The sequence below is a fragment of the Physella acuta genome, unplaced genomic scaffold (assembly GCF_028476545.2).
Source record: "Physella acuta isolate Inbredline_101_S28 unplaced genomic scaffold, ASM2847654v3 ptg000486l, whole genome shotgun sequence".
Taxonomy (NCBI): domain Eukaryota; kingdom Metazoa; phylum Mollusca; class Gastropoda; family Physidae; genus Physella; species Physella acuta.
This window is the reverse complement of record NW_026732005.1, coordinates 92,567-110,500: the sequence shown is the minus strand read 5'-3', so window position 1 is coordinate 110,500 and position 17,934 is coordinate 92,567. Positions and strand designations below refer to the sequence as shown.

The 17,934-nt window shown below is 33.7% G+C and overlaps 2 protein-coding genes across 2 annotated transcripts; one reads left to right on the top strand and one right to left on the bottom strand.

The window, feature by feature from the left end:
• Window positions 1–1,403: 1,403 nt before the first annotated feature.
• LOC131944212 (RNA-binding protein NOB1-like) lies at window positions 1,404–8,535 on the bottom strand. The gene is made up of 8 exons (XM_059304746.1): window positions 8,414–8,535; window positions 6,191–6,323; window positions 5,935–6,068; window positions 4,152–4,208; window positions 2,985–3,332; window positions 2,732–2,829; window positions 2,374–2,515; window positions 1,404–1,679 (listed from the first exon to the last, which is right to left on the bottom strand). Exons 1-8 carry the CDS (start codon window positions 8,474–8,476, stop codon window positions 1,419–1,421), a joined length of 1,236 nt encoding a protein of 411 aa, XP_059160729.1. The 5' UTR covers window positions 8,477–8,535; the 3' UTR covers window positions 1,404–1,418.
• Window positions 8,536–9,705: 1,170 nt separating this feature from the next.
• Window positions 9,706–17,638, top strand: LOC131944211 (vacuolar protein sorting-associated protein 35). Its single transcript, XM_059304745.1, has 17 exons — window positions 9,706–9,777; window positions 10,710–10,811; window positions 10,921–11,017; window positions 11,251–11,374; window positions 11,798–11,980; window positions 12,124–12,349; window positions 12,818–12,901; window positions 13,191–13,300; window positions 13,404–13,500; window positions 13,609–13,757; window positions 14,477–14,684; window positions 14,954–15,109; window positions 15,281–15,403; window positions 15,578–15,757; window positions 16,021–16,254; window positions 16,586–16,729; window positions 16,932–17,638. The coding sequence occupies exons 1-17, from the start codon at window positions 9,775–9,777 to the stop codon at window positions 17,106–17,108; spliced, it is 2,397 nt and encodes a 798-aa protein (XP_059160728.1). The 5' UTR covers window positions 9,706–9,774; the 3' UTR covers window positions 17,109–17,638.
• Window positions 17,639–17,934: the final 296 nt, after the last annotated feature.

Here is a 17,934-nt window from a genome sequence, read left to right as displayed (position 1 = left end):
AAAAAATTGTACAGTTTTCACACTTTTTCTATTAAATGTTTGATAATGTTCCCTTATATATAATACACAAAAGTGATGATAAAATTCAATTTTAATCTTAATGGAAAATGCAATGGAGCTAAAGTTTAGAAGTAGGTTTTATGAGCTGATGTACCTTCATGCATGTTCAAGTCCTCTAGTTCTGATTTTTCTGAAAACATACTCATGACTTGAATGTTTTGTCATCGTTTTGTTGTATAACAATTTATAAAATAATGACATTAAACTCTCAAACTTTAATGAATTATCTGTCATAATTTCAAAGTCAAACTCATTTTTTGATAGTACTTAGCTGCTTCTAAATATTTTTGTGGGGCATTAAAATCATATCTAACCAGATGTAGCTCTTTAAAATGTAACCACTCAATTTAAAATGTTTCTTTTTTCTACTTTATTAGGCTGTACATAAAAAAACTTAAATCTAATAAAAACTTACATGTTGGGCTTGTATATTTAGGGCAGGGGTTGTGGATAAGATCTCTAAACCCAAGTTGCACATTGATGAAGCCAACTTGTATTTATTATTGGTCTCTCTATCACAGAGTATTATATGTATTTATTAAGGGTGTTGTTCTATTGACCATGTTGCATACTTCATACTATAAGCCTGCTTGTACATAATTTGTTCTTTTAAAATTGTCCATATGTCATGAATTGGGTGGGAAAAGTTTTTAATGAAATATATGCATTGATGAATTAAAAAGTTAAAATGCAAGAAAAAAAAAGATAAAATAAAACATGTTCATGTAAGTTATCATGACAAAAAAAAATATTTCAATACAAACTGTCAGAGTCAAGTGTTTTATGTTTTGTCATCTTCTGTGATTTATTGATTAAATTCATGCTTCATTGCTTAAGTTTTATTCTCTGCTTGTTAAAATATTAACAAGAACCTGATAAAACATTGTGGCTCTTAGAATGGACCATAATATTACTTCACATGCTAGTCAGAGATAAGGATGCATTAATAACCTGGGCTCTTAGAATGGACCATAATATTACTTCACATGCTAGTCAGAGATAAGGATGCGTTAATAACCTGCAGGTGAAAAAAATGAACATCTGACCAATACTGTATGGCGTTTGCTAAATTTTAGTTTTAAGCCAAACATGCAGCAACTTTTACTTTTTGAACTAAAGGACATTGACTTAAATTTATGTGCTGTTAGCTGCTTCCTACCATGACTTAACTTTAGGTGGGCCTACTCAATTTAACAACTTTAAAAAAAAATTATGACTGTGGTAAAACTTAGATAATTTGCATTTACCATACAGCAGTGACTAATCTTTGGCTGTTCTAAAAAGTTGACAGATTCAAATAGGTACTAACAAATCAACACAAACAAATCAACAGACACATTAGGTAAAATGTAAATTATTTATTTCCCCCTGCGCTTCCCTCTTTTAAAACCATCATTTTGGTTCCGTTTTGACCACTGGCGTCCACTAATACCAAGCTGAGCTGCACGACTGGTAACATCATTCATGCTGAAAGGGCTCATGTCTGCAATTATATCACTGGACAGGATGTCTATTTTTTGAAGTGACTTTTTGGATGGTCTCTGATCAGGAACAGGCTGGTCTTCACATAGTATTGGATTCATTGCATGTTTCCCACCTTGAGGTTTTGGGAGGGAGTACTGTAACAAGGCAGAAGGAGAGAAATTGATTAAAGGTATACAAGTGATTTAAAATAAAAGTAGTAGTTTTAAATTAAACCAGCAAATGCTCTACAGAAAATGGATAGACCTCTCTGATTAGACATATTCAGGCTTAAACTACTAGTCCAGATCAAATCTGAAATCTTAAAATTGAAAGTCACTGGCAGTTTACACAACTGAAAAGTAGTTTTTTCAATTAGTTTTTTCTTTTCTTTCTGCAAGTAATACCATGAATTATGTAATACCATGACAACCGTCCATTCACAATGGTAGACTTGGAGTGGTGTAATATACAAGCTGACCTGCACCATAAGCACACGCCGCTATTTTGTTGTTTTATTTGCTACTTTTCAGTAATTCATAATTTGTGAATTTAACACTACCCCCCCCCCCCCCACCAAGGGGCTGTCTGTGACGACAATGAAAAGATCAAGGAGAACTTGGTTTCAAATTGTTTAAAAGCTGAATTATCTGCCCCTAATAGCCATCACATTGTAAACATTCAGCGTGAATCACAGCTCACCAGACTGGTGGGGTGTGGGTGGTAGCAATAAGCCTAGAGAGCGGGGAAGGAACAGCTAAGCCCTTACTTGGTGGTGTCTTGTATGGTCCCCACGTAGAGAATTATATATATAGATGTGTGGTTATGAAAAAGATTACATAGCACCCATACCTTCATGCCTTTTGTTCGTATTTTGTAGTTCTTGGCCAGCCAGTATTTTACAGAGCCATCCTTCTCTATTGTTGTAGAGAGACGCTTCAGTGTCTTGTTACCACAGTGTGGACAAAACAATTTTGACGTGTCTTTGGTAATCCTGTACAAGTTAGGAATAAATGTAAACAGTTGAAAATGATGGAATTTCTTTTAGTGCTTACTAAAAAAAGAAAAATAGACAATTTAATCAACAATGGATTTTAATTAGGCCTATGTACAACACAACATTTTTTTGAGATTACAAAGCCTTATAATAAATTAGAAATCTCATAGGCAAAATATAATAATTAAGATAAAAATTCAATTTTTAAATTACCTCATGCACCCAAAGCACCTGAGGACATAGCTCTTGGCTCTGGTAATTAGCATGCCATCTACAGACAACACATTTAACCCCATCTGGATCAGCACATTCTGCTCAAGATAATTAACAAATGAAAACACTGGTTTGGAAAGGCAAGTATCAAACAACTAAGGAAACATCTTTTATTTTATGCTTGAAAATCTAGTTATTTAGATTTTAGGCGATAAAATTATAAAACAAAATTTTGTGTGTGCTAACACCTCACCTGCATTGCAAAATCAGTAGTTAAACAACCAACTGGCACCACATCTGTTTCTAAAGCTGTTTCCACACCCATTGACCTTTTAACCTCAACTATATTAGCGGGGGTTATCCAGCCTTCATCATCATCATCTTCTTCTGATTCTTCCTCTTGGTCTTCCTCTTTGTTTTCTCTGTAAGTTTCAAAACTGTTTTTATCATCTATTTTTCCATCCTTGTCAGTTTTGTCTATGATATCAATTTCTTCTTCCCCTTCATCCTCCACAGTGTAATCTTCCTCTTCATCATCACTTTCATCCTCCTTTTTCTCACCAATCAGATTGCTGGGCAAGGCCTCTCCTTCCTTGTATTGCTATATTTAATAAATGTAACAAAAATCAAGACATTTTTATTAGAAATATTTGATATAATAAGTAGTTCAAACTACTAATTGTCTAATTGAGCACAAGCAGAAACAACTTCAGAAAATATCAATCAGTTTACAACAATGGCAAGTATGTGACACAAATGAATCACAATGGCATTGTTTTGAAAAATTCCACCTTTAAATATATAGAATCTTTTTTAGGCAACAGAATTGATGTTTATATACAACTTCGAGTAAATTGTCAGCATAAAGCGATTAAAAAAAATAAATGAAGTTAACAAACTGATATCCCAATCACACTAAAAGAGCAGTCTCTGAGTAACCAAAAGTAATTTACCTAGAGATAATCCTATAAAGAACTATGCTGGGATAATTAGTTTGTATAGTTTTTAAACATCCCCATGACATTAAAAAAATTGGACCAAGTTACCAAATTATTTATATGAAAAATTGGTTTAAACAAATTAAAAAGAGAGATTTAAGAATATCCACCGGGAGTGAGGACTGGGGCTCATGTCCTTGTGAATGACCACGTTAAACTTAACAGCAATAAGTATATAGGTTATAAAAACACAATTTCATATTAACTTGCATACATAATGTACACATTAAAGTAAATTAAAGAAAAGTTCTTGTGATTAAAAAAACTTAGCTAAACATAAATTGTAATAGAGTAAGAATTGTTTTTGTGTGTGAAGGTCTTAAATGGATAATTTCTTGAGCACTATCAAGAAACAAATTGTTAAGATGCAGGCTTTCTGTAGTTATGTCCTTTACATATTTTACAAAAATTTCAATACCAACCTTAGCAGCCAAGTTAATACCAGATATATCAGTCTTCTGACCAATAACAAATTCAGCCTGTTAAATAATAAAAGAATACAAGTGAACAGTATTAAAAAACACTAGTAAAACCATGCAAGCTTACTGTTAGAGAGTGTTAGTTAATAGTACAAACATCCCCAATTTCCATTAACTGCTACACTTAGGTCCATTTCAAGTATAAAAATAAAATAAAATACTTAAAAAAAAACTTTTTAAAAAACCACGTTTTTCTTGTGGACTAAAAAGTAGAAAATAACTATTTACATACATTTGATGACAAAAAACGTGGGTACGTTCACCATCAAATTTCCCGACCCATCTGCCCGACCCACGTTTTTTGTCATCAAATGTATGTAAATAGTTATTTTCTACTTTTTAGTCAACAAGAAAAACGTTTTTTAAAAAGTTTTTTTTTAAGTATTTTATTTTCTCCTTTTTAGTCCGTTGCTACACATGAAAAACGTGGTTTTTAAAAAAGTGTTTATAAATACACGGACTAAAAAAATCTTGAGCGACCAGGATTCGAACCTGGGTTGTCGCGGCCACAACGCGAAGTACTAACCACTATACGATCACGGCCAGCGCGCTCACATCGATTGGGGCCGAAGTAACTGTGTCTATAGGCCTCCAGTCTTGTCGGTATCTTTAGAAATCATGTCCTCAATTTTATGGTCCTTGGGGCGTAATTAAATTAAGCTAATTACGGTCTCTAATTGCTAGTTTTTATGATTGCATCTGAAATTGTTAGGCGAAAGTAACCTGCATGCCAAATTTCAGAACTATAGAACAATCAGAAGTGGGCTAATTTTCGATGTCAATTTTAACAACAAACACATCCACGCGAAGCTCAGTTAATAAAAACGTGTTAATAAAAACAATTCTCAAAATTTTTTTTAAGGAAAAGGGCTTTTATTATATTTACAAAAAAATGATAATTATATTGGTATAACTAAAAATAAAAGCCTGGGCGCTCAATTATGGAGAATATATTCCCTTTCATATGCAATTCATGGATAGGTTTATGTTCTATAACATAACATAAGACCATGTTCAATTTTCATCATTGAGCGCCCAGGCTTTTATTTTAAGTCATACCAGCATATAGCTTTAGTAAGATTACACCATGAAGAGCATGCAGAAAGAGAAAGAAAATTGTAAATGAATCCGGATAAAATTTATTAGAATGGGTATTTTTAAAGCACATAAAATTTGTTTAGTATGCAAACTAAACTTTTTTCTGGTATTTTTTTTTAAGGCACAATTTAAATTTTGTTGTGATTTGTGAATAAAATAAAAGCCTTTTTCCTGAAAACATTTTTATGTGAGAATTACTTTCCACTTTCATTCGTTCAAAATTAAGTTTACATAGATGTTAAAATCCGTCCAGTAACTTGTGATCTATAAAATTAATTGCCCCTGTTTAGTTTGTGGTTGATGAAAGGGCACAAAATCAGCCACCCACAAAAATAGTCTGGATCAAGCTATCACTAGTTTTTATCTTTTTATCTCTCCTTTTATTGTTGAATATAGTAATTTTAAAATTAAATTGTCTATCTAATAAGAGCTTTTAATAAGATTAAAAAATTAGTTATTCCAGCAATATCATAAAACATCTACCATTGTGCAAAATTTCAGCTCAGTCAGACAATGGAAAGGGTTAAATTAATATTCAAAGATTTGTAGAACCACAAACATACTTAGTGAACGCAACTGAAAAAACATTACTTTTTAGTTTAAGACTACGACAAACAAAATGAATTACTTTTGTAGGTGGTTCCTTGCGAATGTGGTCTGTGCCCCTGAACTGTTTCTCTAGATCATATGCTAGAGCTAAAACTTTCAAATCTACAGCAGAGAGGGCTTGGTAATCCCCAGTCTTTTTAGCAAATGTTGTAACTGCCAGAAGGTTATTTTAGAATTAAAACACAAATATTGGTAAAACAAATACAGAACATGAGCAAAATTTAATGCTTTGAATCTAAACAACAGTTTATAATCTTCAATAACAATTTAATTACCAAAATGTATGGCTTCCCCCGATGGCTCTTTAAACTTGATGTCAATAGGAAGTAACTTCAGTCTTCGTCTAGTAGCCCTGTCACAACTTTCAGCAATAACCTCTGGTACTGTATAAACAGACTCGGCGATTTCCTATGAATGAAATGAAATTTTCTGTAATGCTAACACATTTTTTTTAGAGAAGTGTATGACTGCAGGATGACAGAAAAATGAAGAAAAAAATTCTTTCACTAAGGCACTGTGTTAAGAGCTAGGTCCAAAGAATTTTGAGATACCAAGCAAACATATATGATTGTACTAGTTGCTAGACCAGTCATTTTTATATTTAAATATATGAATATTATCCACAAGGAAGAAAAAGTACCAACACACTAAAAAAAGTTTGTTTATAAAAAATAATTTCCTGTAGGGCCTAATTAATATCGCGTTCAAGGTGTGGATTAGGATTGACATTGGCCAAGGCTATTCCTAGTTTTAAGGAAGATTCCATTACTGGATCATTATCAAATACTTGTATAACACATTTTGCTCATGGTAAACATTTTCAAAAGTAATTTTAAGCAGGTCACTAGAACTAAGACGAAAAATCGTCTACGTCATGTGAAAACGCCATGTCGGATAATAGACTCTTCCATAAAATAGGTGTGTTGGATTGTTAGAAGTATTGTGATCTCGACTAATTTTATGGTTAGAAATTAGGGCATAGGGTTAGGCGTTTGGTAGGACTAGGGTTAGGGACAGGGTCAGCACTGACATTAACCAGCCATGTGGGTAGTTAGTTAATTACCAGTAACCTAACACCCCGTTTATAAAGAAAATTCTATTATCGGACACTGGTATAAAAACTCCCCCATTGTTGTAGAAAAATATGTCTGGTAGGACTAGTGACTATAGAGTTGATCTGTCCATTACGGTGGATCATATAGATCTAGTTAGTACTTAAATAACTTCAAGTAACCTAACTTCTTTTTTTAAAAAAACTGTATTATTGTATCATTATTTATGACATAGGGGTCATCCATAAATGACGTCACTCTTTTTTGGACAATTTTTACCTCCCCCCCCCCCTCCCCTCCATCACAAAAAGCCAGACCCCCCCCCAAAATGTCACATCACACCCCAGCCTACCCTTCCCCCCCCCTCAAAATTGCTGTTGAATTTTTCTTAAAACATCGATATTTTTCCAAAATCTTGTCAGAACTCTGTCAGTGCCAACATATAGATCTAGAGTATTTTGATCAATTCCTATTAAAATTGATCGAAACTGTTTTCTAAAACGCGAAAATAATGGCATTGGCTAAAATAAAACTCTTCTAAAATTGCTTTTTATAATGCAAAAGGGTAAAATCACGATATAGCGTCGGTTATTATTCCGGAACTGTACAGCAGTAAAAAACAGTAAAACCATGGCGTAGTCTGTCAAGCCGTTCCGGAAACCACCGGAAATACTGTAAACCATCATTTATTTGCCGCCATATTATTTTTAACACATAATGTTTAAAAATGTGCAAGGATTGATTTTAGTTGCATTTTAAATACTGTTTTGCTAATTAACTAATTATTTTGTATTTCTAATTATTTAAAGTGTATGTGCTAATTATTGCTGCTACTAAACATTATTCTAGTTATTCTTACTACTTTTAACTTCAGTAAATCTAATCGTCTTATTTTCTAACAGAACTAGAGCTGGTTGTCGCAAATCTTCTGCAGGTATTTTTCTGTTTCTTAAAAAAAAACATTTATTACTACACTCGACTTTATTAATAATATTTAGATTTACTAATTGTTGCTAATTTTTGTCAGTTAAACATTAAATTAAGTTAAAACATAAATTTAATGCACTTGACTTTATTTTTCTTTCAACGGTCAAATAAACTATGGTTTACAGTAACGAAAATTACCGAAACTCAACGAACATTACCCAATAATTTCCGACGCTATATCGTGATTTTACCTGCAAAAGTGTGATGTCACACCATCTGAACCCCCCCTCCCCCTCGTCACAAAATTACGGACCCCCCTTCGTCATTTATGGACGATCCCATATGTCATCAACGCCAACCTTCCATTCCATGATTCCCCCCACCCCCCCTCAAGAAGTGGTTAACCGTCATGACTCATTAAGTTTGTATCTTACAGATAAAATTAAACCAAACAAAATATAGATCTAGATCTTTTAAAAAAAATATTCATTAGTTAGCCTACAGAGTATATTGTCTTACTCGAAGTGGTGCATTGCGAATAAAAGCACCTGTATCAGCAACAACGTGTGTTACTTTTGACATTTTTTTACTTTCAGAATAGAACTATAAAAGTGAACTCTTCCATTTGGAAAAACGTTTTTTTGCAAAAAGCTATTTAAAAATATATTGTGTTTAAATCTATTTTAATTTTTGGATAGAGTATGATAGCTGTACTGTAATAGATCTATTCATCGATATTTTTAAAGTTTGGTCTCAAGTCAGGGCTATATTTCACTTCTGATCTTAGTTACCATCCATTTAATATCGCAATTATTGACGGGTAAAATAGCGTCAAGCATTCCCCCCCACCCCAATCTAAAAAGAAACGCATGAAGATTTAAAAGTATATATTGGAAATAGGTCATCAATCATTCATAATAATAATTCTATAAAAATAAGTAGTTAATATACATATGCAGAAGGTTTAATCTTATTTTTTCGCTGGTGCACCAATAAAGTAGATAGAAAACGACAGTGGTTGTTGTCCTATGCCTACTTACTTAGAGGGTCATGCATACACAGCGTCAAGCTTTTTATAAATGATTTTGTTTCCCTTTCTACCCATCGACATCGTCACAAATCCAGACCCTGGAATGACATCACACTTTAAAAGTTTGGAAACCATGTCAAGCATAGCATAAATACGTATAGTTGCGCTTTTCATAGATCAAAATGCATATATGTATATATATCAGTGGCATAGCGAGGTCGGGTGTCACCCGGTGCGGCACACCAGAGGCGTTGCGACCCTTCCCGGTGACAAACTTTCAAATTTTCGATTTGCACCCCCTCCCTCTAACTTTTGATTTGCACCCCCCCCCTCAAGTTTTTCTCTATATATTTTGCTATTTTTTGCCTTGGTGTCACAGTCTGCACCCCCGCCCCCTGGCTACGCCTCTTATATATATATATATATATATATATATATATATATATATATATATATATATATATATATATATATATATATATATATATATATATATATATATATATATATATATATATCCTATGTATAACAATTTAAAAACTGATAATTGTTTAAGATTTTTCTCTGTCTTAAAATCCGTTATAAGTAGACTGTATTAGCGGTCTTATTTTTAGCCGACAACGGATTAGATTTAGATCTAGATCTAGATCTAGGTCCAGATAGATCTAGAATCTAATTAGGCGTATGTAGTATTTTTTAACTTCAAACTGTACAAAATAAACACAATTAGTTGTGTTTATAGCAAACACAAATTGATTTCTATTTTAATACGTTAATTTAGACAAGTCAGCTGTTTTTGTTTATAGACATTCTATTCTCACATTTTGATCATATGTCTAAGTGAGCCAAAATGGTGGGTGTTTCCTTGTAAAGTATTTTTGCCATTCGTCGTATTATTTTAAAATAAATCTGTATTTCGCATGATGTTTATTATAGTTTTATATAAAGTTATTCTAGAACTTAAAAATCTATCTAGATCTAGCCCTAAAATTAAGTGTGAATCATCTTTTTTTCTAATTTTCTCGAATCAAAATCACTTCACCAGAGTTCAGAGCAGCCAGTCTCATGAATCTCTGTCTGCTGTTGGTTTAGTTTACACTAGTTTACAGTACAGTTACACTTTACTGTGAATGTACTGTTTTACACTACTTTGTAACTTTACTATAAAGTTTACTGTTAAATTATGTAATATATGCTAAAATTAAAGCAGTATTCATTAGTGGACTATACAATACATTTCTAGTCACATCTAGTATTCTAGTGTCATAAGAATTTATTTATTTTATGCAAAACTCACGGTAATCCCTTAGTTTAGCGTCGGAAATTATCGGGTAATGTTTGTTGAGTCTCGGTAACTAGAGTTACGGTAAACCATGGTTTATTTGACCATTGAAATATAAATAAATTGAAAGTCGATTGTAGTTAATTATATATATATATATATATATATATATAATTATATAGTATACTATAGGCCTATATGTAATTATATCTTAATACAACAGTCAGTACACATATACACAGATACACAACAGCAGTGAGTGTAACTGTTTTGCAGTGAGATAGAAAAAACTTTACTTAAAACTGAGTGGTGAAAAAGTTGCATTGAGATCAATAAATCAATATAAATATGAAATAAGTGTATAGTAAAAAAAAACCACAATTACCGTTTCCCCATCTTTTATATGTCATCTTACTATCTACAAGTACTAACATAAAAGAACCCAATACCAGCTCTTTTATTGATGTAAATTTGTAATGTAATTTTTATGATGAACATTATAGCCGTCAACACCACAACTTTCACCCCAGGAAGAACAGGAAAAACTGCTGGAGGAGGCGCTCAATGTGGTCAAGACGCAAGCATTCCAGATGAAAAGATGTCTGGTGAATATTATTCACTTACCATATACACTATTAGTCATTAGCATATAACGCTTTTGAAAATTACTTTATATCGTTGTTAAAAATGTTTGTTTTTTATGCTTTCTATCAGGACAAAGGAAGGTTGATGGATGGGTTAAAACACGCTTCTACCATGTTAGGAGAACTCCGCACTTCCCTTTTATCACCTAAGAGCTACTATGAATGCTGTATCCTTTTAAAAGTGTATTTTATTTAAATTTATAAGCTAATATACTTTTAATAAACACAGCAGGAAAAAAGTCAGGGGAAGTACAGGTGGGTGAAAGAGATGGCAGCTTGAATTATAGTGTATCATTTATTAATTATACCTGAAATACAGCTGAGCAGTAGTAGTTTATGTTTGAAACTAGCAAAATAATCTCTAATGTAATGACATTATATTCCTTGATGCCATGTTCAGACATGGCCATATCAGATGAGCTGAGACACCTAGAGATGTACCTGGTAGACGAGTTTCAAAAAGGTCGCAAGGTGGCAGACTTGTATGAGCTGGTGCAGTATGCTGGGAACATAGTTCCGCGTTTGTACGTCAGGATATTTTTTTTAGAAATTAGTTCATATAAGTGTGCTTGTACTTTTTTTTTAGACATGGTTACTTGTTTTGTAAGAAAACTTATAACTTGTCAAAATGCCAGCATTGATTAGCTTAAATAGTTTCATTCAAATCTGGTTATCTGTACTTTTAGGTTCAGCTGGGTTATTGATGTCAGTGGCGTAGGCAGGGGGGGGGGGGGGGTTAGGGGGGGTCATAACCCCCCCATAGACCCCTCGGTATATATATAAAAAGTATGAGGGGGGGTGCAAATCGAAAGTTTGAGGGGAGGGGTGCAAATCGAAAGTTTGTCCCCGGGTAAAAATTGGAACCCCCCCCCCATGAGACGATCCTGGCTACGCCACTGATTGATGTATTAATTCTATTTAATCTACTATTGCTACACATACAACAGGTATCTTCTTATTACTGTTGGTACTGTTTATATCAAGTCCAATGAGCTGTCTAGAAAAGATATCCTCAAGGATCTTGTGGAGATGTGCCGTGGGGTTCAACATCCCTTACGTGGGCTTTTCTTGAGGAATTATTTGCTCCAATGCACCAAAAATGTTTTGCCAGATGCTGTTGAAGACCAGAGGTTGGAGCAATTAGATTTAAACTACTCTTTCCAAAACCTTTATTACAAGCTAGGACAAATCGATAAGTGACATGACTTTATCTGTTTACAATGTATTACTAGACTAGTAACAATTTATGAGCTGTGTATTATGTTTGCAACAGCACTGAAAGCAGTGGAGGTGAGTCTGGCACTGTGATGGACTCTGTAGATTTTATACACCTGAACTTTGCTGAGATGAACAAGCTCTGGGTCCGCATGCAGCACCAGGGACATTCCAGGGACAGAGAGCGCAGGGAGAATGAGAGACGCGAGCTGCGGATTTTGGTTGGGACAAACCTCGTCAGACTTAGCCAGTTGGAGTGTATTGATGTGGAGAAATTTAAACAGGTAAGCTAAAGTGATTTAAAGAAATTTAAACAGGTAAGCTAGAGTGATTTAGAGAAATTTAAACAGGTAAGCTTAAGTGATTTAGAGAAATTTAAACAGGTAAGCTAAAGTGATTTAGAGAAATTTCAACAGGTAAGCTAAAGTGATTTAGAGAAATTTAAACAGGTAAGCTAAAATGGTTTAGAGAAGTTTAAACAGGTAAGCTTAAGTGATTTAGAGAAATTTAAACAGGTAAGCTGAAGTGATTTAGAGAAAATTAAACAGGTAAGCTAAAATGATTTAGAGAAGTTTAAACAGGTAAGCTGAAGTGATTTAGAGAAATTTAAACTGGTAAGCTAAAATGATTTAGAGAAATTTAAACTAATTAAAAATATAAACCTTTAAATTATGCCTAAGGTTTCAGTGTACCTTAAGCATGAAGAGTGTTAGTTCATAATGAGTTTAAAAATCTGTTTTATAATTTTCCAGTCTGTGTTGCCTGGAGTTCTTGAACAGGTGGTTAACTGTAAGGATGCCATCGCCCAGGAGTACCTCATGGAGTGTATCATTCAGGTAACTTGTCTTGACATATAGTACCTTGTATGAGGCTCCTTGAAAAATACCTATTGGGATATTGCCTAAAAATAAATTTCTCAAATGGACTATTACCAGAATGGACAATTTCTACAATAAAACAAATACAAAAACCTTTATAATCATAAATGTTTAAATGCATTGAGAATAAGAAAATAAAGTGAACTTGCTTTGATAAAAGCTTCGGTTGCTCATGAAATCTCTTACACATTTCAGTGAGCTAAATATTATTTTGTACTCTGCATGATGTTGATTGTATTTGTTTTAGGTGTTCCCGGACGATTTTCATTTGCAGTCACTGAATTCTTTTCTTCGTGCTTGCGCAGAACTTCACCCAAATGTTAATGTGAAAAACATCATAATTGCCCTCATTGACAGGTAATCCTTTCACCATCCCATTTTTTTCTCTACATGTTTGCTGTATGGTAATACAATTGTTTCTAAATATCATGGTTACAAATTTTAAAATTTGATTTGTTAGATTGGCTTCATTTGCTCAGAATGAAGAAGGTTCTGGAATCCCACCAGAAATTCAGCTTTTTGATATTTTCTCCCAACAAATTTCACAAGTCATTCAAGTAAGTTTATTAAAACCCAGCCTGCATTACCGTTACTCTTTTTAATTCTGTAGTTACAAAAAAATATTATGGATTTTGATTAAAATAAAGCATTTATGAATTGTTTAGAACCGACCAGACATGGCCCCAGAGGATATTGTCTCTCTTCAAGTGGCCCTCATTAATCTGGCCCTCAAGTGTTATCCAGATAAAGTGGATTATGTAGACAAAGTCCTGGAGACAACAGAAGAAATTTTCAACCGGCTCAACCTGGATCAGTGAGTTTACCTGTGTGATATTTTACCTGCTTGTGGTTAATAGAAGAGGCATATGAGGATAAGTTATTAGCACATTTGTTTTTTAAATGTTTTTGGTCCATTTGTTTTTTTAAACAATTTTTTTTTGGGAGGCAGACTAAGTTTTAAGTATTAGTACCTACAGGTCCATGAAAGTCCTAGAATATGCTACTTAGGAATAATATCTCCCATCTACTTGCTTGTTGAATAAATACTGTTCTTACTTTATTATTACACTGAAAGGTAAAGGTAAAGTGCATTGTTTTTTAACCATTCAATTGAAGAGCTATGGATTACAGCAAGTAACTAAAAGAAAAACATACATGATACATTGTGATTTCCTGTTGAATGTGGTCATGTGGACAAAAGTTACCCCTTTCAAACCTGGCGGTCCATGGGACTGATGAGTCGAGTTCACCTGTTTCTGTGACCTCATGTGATAGTGGGGTCAGTTTGATGCCCAGCCCTCTTTGTTTTCCCTAATGTGTCAGGTACAGGTCATGCTAGGTGGACTTAGAGACGTCCTGCAGATGAACCCAGATTCCCAACTTGAGACTTTTGGGTTAGCAGTAATTTGCTCTACCAACCTGCTAAGCCGTCCGTTATGTAGACAGTCACATGTTCTCTGTTGATGTTTAAGCTAAAAAAAAAAATGACTTTTTGTCATAAAAAGTGTTTGCTTGTTTACCTCCCCTCCTTAGTGTTGAGCATGGCAGCCCTGTGTCCAAAGAGCTGATGAGGCTGATGAAAATCCCCATTGACACCTACAACAACATTCTAACTGTACTAGAGTTGCAACACTTTGGTCCCCTGTTTGAGTACTTCGACTTCAAGGGGAGGCAGCTCATGAGCTGCCATATTATCAACAATGCTTTGGAAAATGAAACCCAGATCCCTGCTCAGGAGAATGTAAGCTGTAAAAATTGAAAACTTTTGGTCTTTCAGTCTTTCCTCTCCATCATAAAAAGTATAAGTTTTGTGAATACAATTTTTATAAACTACATTCATGTATAACAATTTTTTTAACTATGAAATTTGGTAAAAATGGAATTAGCATTTTGCATGATTATTGTTTTGGTAAAAAAACTGCTATTGATTATGTGAGGAAAGCTCTTCAGTGTTCTAAAATAAATAAGTTTCTTAGATATTTCTAACAATTGCCTACCCATTGTATCTAGGTTGATTCAATTTTAAACATTGTGAATTGTATGGTGCAAGACCAAAACGACCAACCAGAAGAACCATATGACCCTGAGGATTTTGCAGAGGAGCAAGGCCTTATGGGAAGATTCATCCACTTGCTTCATTCTGATGACTCTAATCAACAATTCCTCGTAAGTCTCCTTTTGCTAAATTAGTTGGTTAATTTTCAATCAATTATTAATATTTTTTCCCATTTTCATTATATTATTGGCAGTTTCATTTAGACAAACAGTATTTTCAAACAGAGATCCACTTTTTGTTTGTAGTCAGATTGTGTCCAATACTTTTCTATCTGCTATCAGATCCTGAACACAGCCAGGAAGCACTTCGGAGCAGGGGGAGACAAACGTATCAAATACACATTGCCACCAATAGTATTTGCTGCATATAGGTTGGCATTCAGATACAAACAGTTGCAAGATGAGGTCTGGTTTCTTTCTCATTTTCTTTTAGAATAATGTTCAAAATGCTTCATTCACATCATCTTAAAACAGCATATAAAACAACAAAAAATATTATTTGTTAAATTTTCAATGATGTTACTTTTTTCAATGCATTTAACAGCTTATTAATATTAAGTTAAACAAAAATGTGTTTAGGATGAAAACTGGGAAAAGAAGTGCCAGAAGATCTTCCAATTCTGCCATCAAACTATTGGTGCCCTGATCAAGGCTGAACAAGCAGAGATACCACTGAGGCTGTTTTTACAGGGCTCACTAGTGGCTGGCCAGATTGGCTTTGAGAACTCAGAGACCGTGGCATATGAATTCCTCTCACAGGTCTGCCATCATTCTGTGTTTTCCAATTAATGAAATTACTCACTCCTCTGAGTTTTAAAGTTTAAAATTAGTATTTAAAAATTTTTTTTTTCAGAAAATTTTCCACTTCACATTTTTTCTTTGGGTTAGCTAGTCACTCACTGTAACAATTATTTTTTCTAACAATCAGAGCAAATGGAGGGGAGTTTATCGAATAATTACTTGGTACTGTTTCTCCGGCTAATGATTGGCAGATGTTCAACCAATTCGTTTTTTACTTAAAGGCGTTCTCCATTTATGAAGATGAAATCAGTGACAGCAAAGCTCAGCTGTCCGCCATTACACTGATCATCGGCACCTTGGAACAGATGTCTTGTTTTGGGGAGGAGAACCAGGAGCCACTGTTCACACAGTGTGCTCTAGCAGCATCCAAACTGCTCAAAAAACCTGACCAATGTCGAGGTGTCTCTGTCAGTTCCCATCTCTTCTGGTCAGGAAAGTCTGCTAAATCAGGGGAGGTAAGGCATATCTTGTTTGTCTTCTAAATCAAGTTTTTTATCATATATAGTCAGGAAACTGAAATGAGGGGTGTATGAAAATGAAGAAAAAATTGTATGTGTTGGTGTCAGTGGCTTAGGCAGGTGTTCTCGCTTCCCCACCTTTCATGGACCCTTAAAATAGCAGTAAAACTATAGCTTCATTGTTTATTAATGTCAAAAAATGCTCAACCTTACTACATTTAGAAAGAATCAGAGAATATAAATATATATATATATATATATATATATAACTATATTCGTTGGAAAGACTTCTGAGCGAAAATAAAATGAAAACAATATTTTTTTGCAGCTACGAGATGCTAAGAGAGTATCAGATTGTTTGAAAAAAGGTGTGAAAATTGCCAACCAATGCATGGATAGTTCAGTACAAGTTCAGCTCTTTGTGGAAGTCCTGAATCACTATGTTTATTTCTATGAAAAAGGCTGTGAACAGGCTAGTAGTTTTTTTTTTTTAAAACATTCATTTCCCAGCATCATCATTTATAAATTTTGCACATTACCAAATTTCTATATCAATGTTATATGATTACCATTATAATTAAGTTAGATACATAAAAATGCAACCACCCAAATAGCTGTAAGAAAGGAATACAATCAGAACAAAAAAATTTTTTTTTTTCAAAATCTTTGTACAGATTTCAGTTCAAGTCCTGAATCAAATAATATTGAAAATTCGAGAGCTTTTGCCCAACCTGGAGTCAAACGAGGAGACCGAATCAATTAACAAACACTTCAAGAACACTTTGGAGCACCTGCAACACAAGGTTGACACCCCAGAAACAGCTGGACTGTATGAGGGCTTATCTTTGTGAAACTTATTTTATTTACGTGTCTGCTTGTTTATTTTGATGACCTTTTTTAAACTCCCTACACTATTGTACTGAAGTGATATTTGATAATACTTGTGTTGTAGAGGTTGATCAGATCATGAGACCTGCATTAAAACTTTAAGTGAATGTTTTCTGTTCTAGTCTCTTACACTAGCATTGAGACAACTGTTTTATGTTGGTACTATTGTTGAGCATTTAAAAAAAAATGTGGTAAAAATAATTTTTTGAAATCTTTTCATTCTACATTTAACTTCAGTAAAAGTGCAACATTGTGACAGAAATGAATTTTAATTTAATGTGGTGTTACAAGTGTGGTATGGAAAATAAAATCTAGCGACTCATTATTAGAACATACATTAGGAAGAATATTACTAGCAGATTCTGAACTATTTATTTATGCAGGAATCTTTGTGTGTAAACAATTATTTCTTTCAACCTATGGGTTTATAAACTGTAATTAAATGTTGAATGGAATAAAAATAGCTACATTAGAATCTGATCTGTTTATGTAATTTGTTACTATGGTCTTTCTATTCTGATGTATGAACATTAACTACATAATAGTAGGAAACTATTGAAAAGTCATCCTTCAACTGGACTGAGTTTTTTCATCCCCATACTGACATTCATAGCTAGAACCTTTCAATGGGAGGGGGTGACCAAGCTCTAGAGTTCAAGTTAGTCAACATCCCTGAGTCTACAAAGGCGGCTAGCCATAGTGCTGACTGTCCCTTGATATGCAGAGGGCACAGAAACTTCTATCAACATGAAACTTCAGGTTAAAAAAGGCAACTCTTTCAATCAAGAA

What these genes read in the sequence shown, in the direction of transcription:
- LOC131944211 (XM_059304745.1), top strand. An exon ending in GATGCTGTTGAAGACCAGAG is followed by an intron (nt 11,981 to 12,123) that starts GTTGGAGCAATT and finishes TGTTTGCAACAG; the next exon opens with CACTGAAAGCAGTGGAGGTG. An exon ending in AAATTTCACAAGTCATTCAA is followed by an intron (nt 13,501 to 13,608) that starts GTAAGTTTATTA and finishes TGAATTGTTTAG; the next exon opens with AACCGACCAGACATGGCCCC.
- LOC131944212 (XM_059304746.1), bottom strand. Translation starts at nt 8,476, where the DNA reads ATGTCAAAAGTAACACACGTTGTTGCTGATACAGGTGCTTTTATTCGC. An exon ending in GGGGGAAGCCATACATTTTG is followed by an intron (nt 6,069 to 6,190) that starts GTAATTAAATTG and finishes ACCTTCTGGCAG; the next exon opens with TTACAACATTTGCTAAAAAG. An exon ending in GTATTAACTTGGCTGCTAAG is followed by an intron (nt 3,333 to 4,151) that starts GTTGGTATTGAA and finishes TATTAAATATAG; the next exon opens with CAATACAAGGAAGGAGAGGC.